The sequence below is a fragment of the Aptenodytes forsteri genome, unplaced genomic scaffold (genome assembly GCF_000699145.1).
Source record: "Aptenodytes forsteri isolate BGI_AS27 unplaced genomic scaffold, ASM69914v1 Scaffold65, whole genome shotgun sequence".
NCBI lineage: Eukaryota > Metazoa > Chordata > Aves > Sphenisciformes > Spheniscidae > Aptenodytes > Aptenodytes forsteri.
In genome coordinates, this window is record NW_008795127.1 from 8,879,585 (window position 1) to 8,892,290 (window position 12,706).

Genomic DNA, 12,706 nt, shown 5'->3' on the forward strand with positions numbered 1-12,706 from the left:
CTGGAATTAACCCGGACAAGAGCAATTATGTTACACCTACATATTACAGAACCTTAAAATAACAGCTTGATGAAAAAAGACACTGTCGATTGTAAACGTCTATTATCTTTGCAAATGAACTACTCTGTCACCAAGATACAAGTAACGGATTTTTATATGGGAACTACAAAAGCAATTGCTCAGTTTGTTCTAAAACAGTGTAAGCAGACTGCAGCAGGTTGGGAGACCAGTTTAACATGGCAGCATCTTGTATTCTTGTGTTCCAGAGCCAACAGAAGCAGCTGTGCTTTTTAACAATAGACAACTAAGCACACCTACAGATACATTTTAAAAGCTAGTAAGCGACTTCCCTGCACTAACTGTTGCAATGCACTGTGATGGTAACTTTTCAATAGGTAGTTCAGACTAATAGTACAAGCTCTTTTCCCATCCCTTATGAGCTAAAGGATCCAATTACCTGCAAAGAAAAGGTGGGAGCATAATGAATTGGATAAGAGCTCTGCTGGAGAACGTATATGTCCTTAATATCTTTGTGGCATAGTTAATCGACTATAGAAGTCATGTTTTATTTCAGAGTTATAGCTGAAGATGAAATGACCATTACTCAGTATTTTCTTACTGCTCTTACTTGTTACATTGGTTGTAGTGAAAGTTTGCAAACCAGGAAGCTGGGTCTAGTGCAATGAAGAAGAGGACACACGCAAAACCTTTCTCAAAGGGAGACTGATTCAAAGCCATTAAAGTTGATGGAAGACCAGCGATCTGACCCCTCAGCATTATGTTATATCACAGTGAAGCAGCACAGAAGTTTTGAATATAATGATCTTACTTTCATTGTCACTTTTCCTGGTGCAGTTCCCTACCCAAACCGCGGCAAAAGAAAGGCAGGATATGGGACAGGAGGAGAAAGCAAGAAATAGCACTTGCACCTGAAAGAAACCAGAAGAAAACAAGCAGTTTGCCAGAAAGCCAAGCTGTAAGGGAAGAAGCGTAGCAACAAATACAGAGTCTCATGGTATAATTTGCAAATCTTTTATAAGCAATGGGATGGCATCAAAAAGACAGAAACTGGATTCTCAGATGGAATATAAACTCATGTAGCACCATCAGCTGAGATGGGTTCAGGTCAGAGTTTTCTTTTTACGAAAGAGAAAGTTAGGGCCATCTCTGTGTTACTATCCAGTGATCATGCCAGGTGAATTAATCACAAGTGTGCATTTCAAAGGAAGTGACAGAGGGGGATTTTATGTAACAGCTTCTCTTTTGTCAAAGCATTACTCAAGAAAGCATTTGGCACTCCTCTACCACATGCTTTCTTCATATAACTTCAAAAAATAAAATTAAATTAACTGAGATAGCTGTTTCTACGGACCCCCAGAGTGCTTTCAGAACAAAGAAAACTGCAATAAATGTGACGGAACTCTCCTCAAAACATAATAAACTGAAACCCTGCATGTGATTGCTGTAATATATGAAACACATATGAAGACTAAGAAACTAGAGTGACAGAAAGTGGTTGCAAAGACATTTACAAAATCTAAAACCATTGCAACAAGAAGTCAAGCACAGCATTCATTAATCCTTTTCAAACAAAACATAGGATAATGCATCACATTTTAAAATCTGCCACACACTTAGCCCAAGACAATGTTTGGCATTGTTTAAATATAATCAGTGAAATATGCTATTGAAACACATTAGCACCTATTAAGAAAATAATTCTGGAGACAAAACCAGAAAGGGTTGGTGTCATTTCCACCTCCCCACCTTCATCAAGGGATCATTTTGCTAAAACCTTTATATTTGCTCACCTCAATTCTTCCTCATCGGCAAATACCTGACAATTCCTTTTCTTCCTCTCCTGTTTGCATGTTTCTGACACTGCAGGCATATCGACATTTCTCCAAACATGCTGGTGTGTCCACAAAGCATAAGGTTGAGCCACATGGAAGTGAAGCTCAGGTCTCAAATGCAGACTAGCTAGATCAGCAGGATGCTGCACTTTGCTCCTCAGAGCAGGACTAAATAATGCACTGAATTATGTTACAGTCCCAGTAACACAGCCTTCATACACCCCTGAGTTTCCAGAAACTACATTGTTACCTGAGGTACCATACTGCTATCTTAGGTAGCTAGCATACAGGTGCATTCACACCCTGGATTGCAGCCATATTTTTAGGGTGACCGATTAACAGATCTCTTCCTCAGTTGTGTACTGAGTTATCAGACTTTTTTTCACTTTGCCATTTTCCCTCAGCCGAATTCCATTTTCTGCCCACATTTTAAACAATTTCTAACAGTAAGGAAACAAGTAGATTATTTTTTGCATGTCTCACTAATTTTCTCATAGAAACTCTTACCATAGTAAATCAAATAGAAGCTGAGCATTTGGAAAGACTTTTTATATACTAGATACGTTTTAAACACCTGGTTGAGGCTAAAGCAAGCATATTTGTATTTGTTCATAGTCATAAATGTACCTAAAAGAAGATGGGAGCTTTCTCTAAAGTAAATTCCTCCAGGTACAAATTTATAAGCTGTACACCACACACAGAAGAATAATTCAAGAACATAGGCAAACATGGCTGTACTCATGGCTTTCCCAGGATGCAGACAGCTAACAAAGCGTCCAGCGAGTTGAGGCCACACACACATAGTAAAGACAGCAAGAATGTTGCCTGCAACAGCAGCACTCCAGGTGTGTAAATAAAGGAGACCGGCCGAAGATGCTAAACCTGTGAAGGAATAGAAAAGAACAGAGTAAGTCACAGTCAGGTATATTATCTGCCACCTTCTTTTTCACATTCTGTTTAGGGAAAAAAAGAGAGTCTCAGAAATATAACTGTGCTTTGCAGCCATGAGGACTGCATCACTAGAAGGACAGTTATTCCCAATAGCCAAAGACAGCCTCTTACTTTTCCCAATATCTCATTCTCTTAAAGATTGCCTATTCAGCTGAAAACAGCACAGCAAAAAGACAGCAGAGAAACATCATCGAGAGCCAAAACTGAACAGTTTCTCTTACACAGAGCTCTCCCAGCACAGCAGAGGGATGATGCAGTTTTTAAGAGATAAACAGGTCTGCCTGTTATGAACCTCCTCTAACGTAATATAGAAAAAATCAAATAGGTCAACGTGAAGAGAAAACGTATCTTTCTCTGATCTTCTCTCCCTTTAGATAACCATATGATGGGCAAGAAAACAACTATTAATCTTTTACTAACTGCAAGATCCTTGATTTACCACACTGTCTTTGACTGCGATGGGATTTGACCCCAAACAGAACATTAACAACCACAAAAACTCTCTACAACAGGACGACTTCATTTTAAAACTTTATTGTAGGTAAGAAAATGTTTACTAACTTTCACATCATGATAGAAAATGTATGGAAATATTTTTAATATTTTACTCTTATGCATCAAGGTTCTGAGCATTTTAGAATACAATGCTTGAATCAGCTAAAGAACCATTCTGCACTTGTTTTAAATTAGCAATGTGTGTACATCAAAAATCAAATGCTCACACTCGCATTACAATCGGCACACACATTTCTTAAAACTAACACCTGTACCAAAAGGTAAATTATTTGGGCAACTGATGGTTTAAGCATTAAATTTCTTGTCTTCAAGGTTGTGGAAAATTATTTGAAAGTGTTGGCTCTTAAGTGCTCCAAAAGAGAAGGTGAATAAGAGAAAAGCAAAACATAACATCATTTCCTTTGGTCTCTGCATTTTGGTATGACCCAATTTATTATTAAACATTTGTAGGAAGTACTGCTTTGTCTTCTTGATATAAACATCTACAAACAATTAGCTAAGGCCAAAAAAGAAGCAATTTTACGTTTTTATTAAACAGCATTTATACCACTAAATTTCACTCAGATGGGCCTACACCAAGCTGCATCCATCCATCCATGCTGAGTAGGTATGGAAAACACACCTCTCCACAGTTCAAGAGCAGAATTATTTCCATCTCCTCCTACTTGCTCCACGCATAGCTTGCTCCACAGCACAGCTATACCATCCTCCTGAAAATGGCTGTCCAGATCCAGCACTTGAATCTCTTTTCCCACCACCCAAGACCCACTGTATGCAGACTGATTCACAGATATATTGCTCTAGCAGAACTGCTTTGATATTCATACTATTTTACTGCCTGGAGATCTTGGCAACTAAGGAGACAGGAGGCAAGCTTGCCTCCAGGTGAACTGCTCATTAAATTACAAGTTATCGTGCCTCCTGCGGAATCGAGAGGCTTGTGTCATCTCAACCCCATAACCCTAGATGTAGCCTCACACAATGCAGATGGTGAGAACTGAGACGCTACTCATGGGAACAGAACCTCAACAAGGGCTTCTGAAGAGAATAACGCTGCTCTGCAATGGCCTGGAGATTTGGCCTGTAACCCTTAGTCAACTGGTCAGACATGTCTATACTACAGTCTGTGACAGAGAAAAAGACGCTTTGATTAGCAATTGACTTTTCTGAGATATGGTGTAGGGTCAGAGGGCTGGAGTAAAGGGAATAAGGTAACAGAAACAAAAATTCTGCTCAGGATTTGCACCTACCTACAAGAAACCAGGCAAAACTGGTGACAGAAGACCAACTCCAAAATGAAAGCATCAGTCCATGAGCCAGGCTCAACAGAACTGTACCTCTAATACAACAATAAGGAAAAAGAAATCACACATTAATATAATTTTATAAATACCTGGCATTGAAAAAGAAACTTCTAGACATACAGACAAGGGTGCTTGGTGATATTTTATAATCCTTTTATTTTAAACAGAGCTCAATTTGAGCACAAAATATCTTTATCTCACACCCTGCTACATTTTCTCCCCTTTACTGGACATAAAAAACATCCAGTTGAGAATAATGGCAGTTTATCATAATATATAAATGAGGTATGTTCAGCAGCAGAAGCACTCCACTGAAGTACTGGGTACAAAAGGCAAAAAGAACTCGGAGAAAATGAGAGGGAGGAATCCACCCCAAACAGAAGCATCTTCTTCACGTCAAATAGGGGATCCTACAGCATCTAACATTGCTACCAGTCTTGGGTAGCTCTTGTGTATACTAATGCCAAATTATTAACTACCCCACCTGCCACTACACATAGTTGACTAAGAATATCTAATCAGGTCTCTTTCTAGATTTTGGAACCTGGGTGAGCAACACACAGCATTAAGACTAAATTCTTACTAACCAAAACTTCTGCAGAAGTATATCTTTTAATATTGCACACAGTTTACTTTTTTTATCTGCTTACATCTCTGACGTACACTATTTCCTACCATCTCCTCTCTGAAGTCAACTGCTAGATTCATTTACTGCATATTATAGATGCACTTCAGTCCTAAGTCCTTGAACCTCAGTCCTAATTTAAAAATCATTTTGCAATGTGGTAAATCGAGTTTACTATTGCTGAAATAAAAATCATTCTGTATTAGAAATTTTTAAGATTTATTGGTAGAGACACAATGCTCAGAGGTATCTGAAAGCAAGAATGAATCCACAAGTTCTCTGTGTGAAGTACCTTGCACCCACTTTATTCTATGTAAGTTCTTATACCATTGTCTGGTTGAGTTTTAATTTGTCACCCACTACAGCACTGGCTTTTGATTACTGTTTTGTTCAAATAATAATAAAAAAACCCCACTTACCCATATGGATTAGGATCTGGACCTGTATGTGGATGTCCACTTACTGCCCATCTAGAAATTAACGAGACCTCCCCAAATATCCACAGGGTGAGGAACATGAGGCTGCCAAAAGCAATCCCTGACAAAAGCCAATGAGGGTGGGAAACAGTCTCTCTAACTGCATTACCAGTTTTGTTTGCTTCTTGTTTCCTCCTGTCTCCACCTAGAATAAGAATAGAAATATAGCTGAGCAAACTGTCAAATCCTATTAGAAAGGGTTACTGAGAAAAAGAAATAGCCAAGATCACAAAATTACCAGAATAAATTACTGGCTCAGACACAAAAGCTAACTTATTTGATCATTCGTGGAAATTGATAAGACAAAAAATCTCTAATAACATTCCTAGGTTTGTCAGGAAAAGCTACTCACCTTAAGTGTACAAAAATGGCAACCTGCCCATATGATTATTCTTCATACTACTGGAATTCAAATAATTTAATTGGCTTTGAAAATCAGCAGAAAAGTTATTAGAATTTGTTCAGAGGATTCTGTTCTCTGAAACTCTAAACTCTGATAAGAACAAAACCGAACAATTTCCAAGAAGCCAGAAATCAACTCCCTTCCTTCTCTTCTTTTTCCATGCACTTTAGATCCTCTCTCAACTAAGGAGAAAGCAACGCCTTTAATTGCACAGACATATTGCTTTGTCACCTAGGAAGAAGACAGATTCCCTTCCTAATCTCCTGCAGTAGATTCCCCTTCTAAATTATCATGAAAGCTCAGGCTTAATTTATGTCATGTAATACAAGTCTACAAACACGATGCCAATTTATACCCACTTACACATAGATAAGGCCTTATCTTTCATTTAATTCATTCAGGTTATACTGAGAAGGAAGGAACTTCTGAGGATTTAACATGAGCTGCCTTAACTAACCAACCCAACCTCGCTGTCTTCCTTGGCGATACTACCTTCACAGTTTTCAAGTGTGCTTAGCCTGTGCCAGCCCCCACTGCTGTGTACTCTGTCCAGTTGCTCCAAGAACTCAGGCAAATTTTGACCAGGACAACTTGTCCACTCTTCCAATTCTTTCTGTTTATTTTGCCGCATCAGCTGTTCCCCAGCTTTGTCCTGTCTCCCTTTCTCTGTCAAAGGATATGCACTGGCAGAGAAACTCAAAGAGCAGACTGAATTAAGAAAATAACAGAAATACCACAGAAGTTTCATGTTGGAATGAGGATAACCCATTCTGGTTTTATTGGTCTAGGTTATGCCTTTGTTTGCGTTACTGTCACATTATTGATACTGCAGTTAGTTGGCAGTTCCAACACCAACTTACTACAGCTTGTATGAATTGTGATATCGATTCTGCAGATATTACGGGCAGATGGGAGTACCCCATGGTTTCTAAAGCCTGCAATGCTCATGCATCAGGACTAAAAACAGGCTGTACTGGGGGAAAAAAACAAAGAATCAAAACCCAGTGACACAGAGGCAGGTATACCTTAGGAAGTTTTCATAACTGCCATCTTTGCTGTAATATGCTTACCTGAATAAATTCGCTCCGCTGCTGCTATAAAACCAATTGTCAGTATGACAGTATTGGCAGCTTGTGAGCTCCAGACAGGGTTTAGTGATGTATACCAGATGCGAAGAGCAAGGAGCATTATCTTGCCTAGCATGAAGCCCCATATCCTGATAAACCTACAAGAATCAGTTTTTGAAATGGTGATGCATTTGAGAAAAAAAAAAAATCTTAACTTCTCAGAAAAAAAACCCCACCTTTTAATATAAAGAAATGTCAGTTGCAATCCCATCAGTATAAGAAAATACCTTTGTAAACTGTTTCCTGACCACCATGTTACTGTTTGTACCAGCAATGAGGAAGAAACACCTGCAGCCAAGATGAATAGTCTAATTGAAGCATTTGGTGCCTGGTATGATGCTAAGCTTCCTACAAACAAACACACACATACAGAGGTTGCTTTAATGGGCAATAGAGATCAGGTAATAAGGAATTCCTGTGCATTAGTTCAATCTTGTCTGTAATTTGGATGGCTACACCATTCATCTGAAAACACATGACACTACACCTTTTTAAACAAAGCAAAGAAATGTAGGTATGGATAGAAACTGGGTATATATGACATTATAGCAGTTACCATTTTCAGGGAAAAAAAAATAACATGAAGCAATTATCCAAGACTGCAGTGATTGCCTTAATTTAAGTACTTTGGTCATTGGTTCCATAAATAGGATATATGGATAAAATATCTAAGCATACAGATATTCTTGAACAGTGCACTTACATAACTCAAAAGCCATAAAATTTTATGTACAGTGACTGCTCCTTTCTAAAAAGGATATGGCTTTTGTCACAGTGCACTCACATAACTCAAAAGCCATAAAAGTAATTACACTGTGGCAAAAGCCATATCCTTTTTAGAAAGGAGCAGTCACCGTACATTGCACAAGGATTAGTAGGCAATTGCCTTAGCGAGTGTGAACAAGGCTTTCTCTGGCCCAGTATCTGGTCTCAGAGTGGTCATTAGCAGCCTGTGTCATCTTGTTACTGGACACTGCCACTCCCCCAGTCACTGAAAGAGACCGTGCACATGCATCTCTGCCATTTCCCAGGGCACAGTGACCTCACCTTTATCAGCAGTTTTAAACTCTGCTAGCAGGTTTCCAATTCAAGTGACTATAGGTCACACACATTCTCGTAACTTCAGCCAGTGTGGCAAATTCTGGCCCAGGGCCAGTGACAAACAGCAGGAGAAGCAACATCGTTTTGCTAAGTGAGTATGAGTCAAACTTGAAGAGACATTAAGCAAAGGAAGGCCAGAAAGGAGCTGCTGATTCTGGCAATGCATGCTAGGAATCCTCCAACTGTCTATTCGCTCATTCTGCTCAGAGTAAAAGATGCAAAGCTTAGAGCAAAGATGGTAAAATGATATCAATGTACTTGTATAGACTTTAGCAGAGATTGCACGTACAATGCACACAGATTTCTGTCACTAAATTGTGCTGAAATCTGCAACTCTGCCTCTTCAAATCTTTCATCACTTGTGCTAGCCAGATTAAAGCTAGCGTGGGTTTGCCTCCTTACAGTAGACACACCTTTTGTTGCTGAGCAAGTACACCCAAAATGTAAACGTATCTATCCAAACATGCAAATCTACTGTGCGTTGTCTGAAGACATAGATTCAGATGGACACTACCACAAGGTTAGTTCATTGTTGGTTTGTGGGTTTTTTTTAATGGAACACAAAATCAAGTAGTATGAAAGGATACAGAAATTAAAACAAAAGTTTTGGAGAAAATAAAGCTTCCTGAAAAGGCAAAAAGAAAGATAATGATGAATAAGGGAAGAGCCTTTTTCATCAAAAACAAAAAACTCCAACCCCCTAAATATTCTGGTTTTAGCTAAGCATGAAGAATTTCCAGATTTTTTGATTGTGAAATTGAAGACTGAATATTTCCAGTGGAATGGGGTGGAGCATGCATGGGGTAGATTGTTCTGCCCGATTTTGTTCAACAAGCTCCAGAGGAAGGCTACGGCCTTTCTGAGAAGGGAAAAAGATCAAAAAGAGAAAGAAGGAAGAAGTGTCTAGATATGAAGAAGGAAAGAAAGCAGGAAAAATTGAGGGATAGGAGAAACACCAGCACAGTATGATAGGACAGGAATAACTTAAAAGACAGAATGAAGTGATGAGAACCAAGTAAATGGAAAGTCCTAAAGCCCAGTGCTGCCTGCGCAAGGGCATCTGGATAACTTGAGAACCTGCAGTAGGGAGGCAAGTAAAAAGCGAGAGTTATCATTGGCTGCTAAACTCCTTGCTGGAGACAAAGAGGGCGAGGAACATGCTCTTACATCTTCCCCAAATGCTAACGCTCACTGTAGGGCAACAGGTAAGGAGAATACAAAGTACAGTAGAGCTGGGAGAGTATACGGAGTAGACTTGCCAAGGGGTGGACAATATTAGGAGGGTTTGGGAGATGGAAACAGCAGGGGGATATGGTCACTGTGGGAACAATTCCTGTTCAGGCAGGAATGAAGGGGAGGTCATACCTGTGTACAGCAATGCTCAGGTTAGCCCAAAAGTCAGGATGTGTACAGCTTCAGTCTCCCCATACTCTGGAGTCCTTCTATGACCACCTCCATTAACACATCCTTTCCCCAGATTACTACTGAAGGTGCTAGCTTTTTGTTAATATCTTTAGGAGCTTGTGATTCAGATGAAGCAAACAGGCATAAACCAACAGACTTTACACACTGTTATAGGCCTGGCACTGCTCTTTACTTAGCAGAACAAAAATTACACACATTTAAGCGATTTCCATCTCTTTTGGCAAAGTCAACTAGTAAACATGGCAAGACGATCTGAAGGACTAATCTTAAATAAATTTTGTGTTACTGTGATATCTGAAGGAATGCAGGGTGCAATTTGAAATGCTTACACTCATTACTAGTTTCTAAATTAGGAGGTCTTGTAAAAAGCAATGCACTGAGCACTGCTGCAGAAAGCTGAAGTGGAAGACTCTGCTCACTGAAAAGCTTATTAAAAAACAACAAAGAAGTATTAGGATGGATATGACAGAAAGAGTAGAAAAAGAAAAGAACATGGTAAAACTATACTTCATCTAAACTGATGAAACCAATGAGCTGTGTTCAGTTCTAATATCTTTTTAGAGATAAAGAACAAGAATTCCTTTTAAAAATAAAGTCATGCAGTGAAAGTAAATAAGATGATCCTATTCTGTCTTCTATCAGTAAAAGAAGAAAATTATATGGAAAGTGATTCTCTGATTATCATCTTATATTGATAAATGAGGAACCAGGAACCGCTGCTTCTGAAAGAGAAGCCAAAAACAGCTGTTTCTGAAAGACACCAGTTAGCAGCAGCAGCATTTTCCCTGTATGCAGGATGGAGACCTTTGTCTCCTCTGAGTTCATCCAGGTGGTCCAAACTCGTTAGCAATAACTTGCTTCTGAACATGGCTGTAGCTGCCAAACCTCCCAACAAACTTTCAGAAAATCAACAACAGCTAAGCCTTGCACCAGTTAGCTGAAGACCAAAAAGGGAATCCCAGCAAGTCTTGGCTTAGGGAGGAGCATGCGGGATGGGTAATGAGGCAGTTTTATCTTTAATATAAGATCAAACTTTCTTCCTGTGCAACTGATGATATGAGAGCCATCTCACACTCAGGATGAGTCTATAACCCCATCAATATGCTTTCAACAACAGCTAAGACTTGCACCAGTTAGCTGAAGACCAAAAAGGGAATCCCAGCAAGTCTTGGCTTAGGGAGGAGCATGCGGGATGGGTAATGAGGCAGTTTTATCTTTAATATAAGATCAAACTTTCTTCCTGTGCAACTGATGATATGAGAGCCATCTCACACTCAGGATGAGTCTATAACCCCATCAATATGCTACAGGCATATAGACACATTTAACAAAGAAAAAAAAAAACAGATTAACAAAAATACCCTGCTTCAGAAAGTAAGTCTACCAAAAAGAACATTTCACTCACAGCAGATTATTTTTATAATAGCACCAAGCTGTTCTGTAAGGTCTCGTCTCTACCCATTGTCACAGACACAGAACTGCTATACAAAAGACACCTGCTCTGCCAATCTCTGTGCAATATCGAAAACTTTTTTCCTATTGGGCATGACTTGTACTAATTTAAAAGCTTCTAGAAATAAAAGTGAAATGAGATTTGTCTTTAATTATGCAGTACTGGTCTAAAAACCAACACAATGGGCACAAACAATATTCCTCTGACCATATCTAAAAGCTTGAGAGAAAAAGAAAAGTATCAGTTTGGGAGAGCAAGAACTTCTTATTCCTGTCTCTTTTCAGAATCATCTGAATTTTGAGGCAATTTGGAATGTTTATTCTTATGCCTTGATACCGAGATGGAATCTGTAACTCACTATGGTGTATACTTACCAACCATAGTCAGTCTCAGAAGGGCTAGGATGTACTTATTGTTAGCCAACCTCCAAAAAGGGCCAATTATCAAGAATATTGGAGAAAAGAAGGCAACAGCAAAACTTTCTAGACCTGTGAGTGCCAGTGTCTGAAGGGGGAAGTAATAGATCATCGGTGGCAGTGCATGGTAAAGACACCAAGAAATGTAGCCTAAAATAAAAAAGAAAAAAAAAACCCATCGTATATTTTCAACAGCATCGTTTCCTGAAGATTACTTAAAAATATACTATTTTATACTTCCAAATGTAGAATATCAAATGTATTTGAAAGTAGCTGAAGTAACAATAGCCACTTTCTGTGAAGAAATATTTGCTATTTCAAGTTAAATAAACACATTTTCCCAGGAAACAGAACAATGAGAAGAAAACAGCTCTTCCCCCACTCAGACAGAAGTTCCTACTTTGATCTTCAACGAAGGAGTGCTCAATCTAGGAAAGGGTTAGTGTTCAGAGGGAACAATGCTGCCTAAATAAGTAGTTCACCCACAGTCTCAGGGCTCCTCAAAGACAGATTGGTGGCTAAATGAATTATTCTAGTAAATTGGTGCGCCGCTCTCCCTTGAAGACACGTTATCTAGGCACACTAGCACTGCGCTACAATTTTCTATACGTTTGGCAGGAGATGCATCAAGCACCTGAGCCCACAGTCCCGTGGGTAAGAGGTCTGGTGACCACCCTCAGCGCTGTGACTTGCTGAGGGCAGCGCAGCACAGTTCACTACCGGCTCTACAAACACCTGCACAAACACTTAGCTGAGGGCATGCAATAAACCCTAGGCAGACCCAAGAGACAGAAGGCATTCCAGCACTGGAAAAAAAAAAGAACCCAAAGAAGAACACTCAGCAGGGACCATTATTTACTCATTTCCAACGGAGGATCTTATTTTGAAGCACCTTTCACGGGCAACACCTCCCCACAGACTGTAAGCCCCACGGCGCTACGGGCGCCGGCCGTTCCCGGGAGAGACCCCAGCGCTGCCCTGCCGCAGGGCTCCCAAGCGAGGCTGAAGGAAGCCGACCGATGCCGTTAACCGCTTCCTCAGCGGGACAGCGACCGC

The 12,706-nt window shown here is 39.7% G+C and overlaps 1 protein-coding gene across 1 annotated transcript in view; it reads right to left on the bottom strand.

Moving 5' to 3' along the window:
* The window catches only part of CWH43 (cell wall biogenesis 43 C-terminal homolog), a 28,465-nt gene extending 16,664 nt beyond the window's left edge, over positions 1–11,801 (bottom strand). The window contains exons 1-6 of the mRNA XM_009277424.2: positions 11,609–11,801; positions 7,483–7,603; positions 7,199–7,353; positions 5,669–5,870; positions 4,571–4,659; positions 2,481–2,735 (exon numbers count right to left, since the gene is read on the bottom strand). Coding sequence (XP_009275699.1) covers positions 2,481–2,735; positions 4,571–4,659; positions 5,669–5,870; positions 7,199–7,353; positions 7,483–7,603; positions 11,609–11,762 — 976 coding nt within the window. The 5' untranslated portion in view covers positions 11,763–11,801. The remainder of the gene's footprint in view (positions 1–2,480; positions 2,736–4,570; positions 4,660–5,668; positions 5,871–7,198; positions 7,354–7,482; positions 7,604–11,608) is intronic.
* Positions 11,802–12,706: the final 905 nt, after the last annotated feature.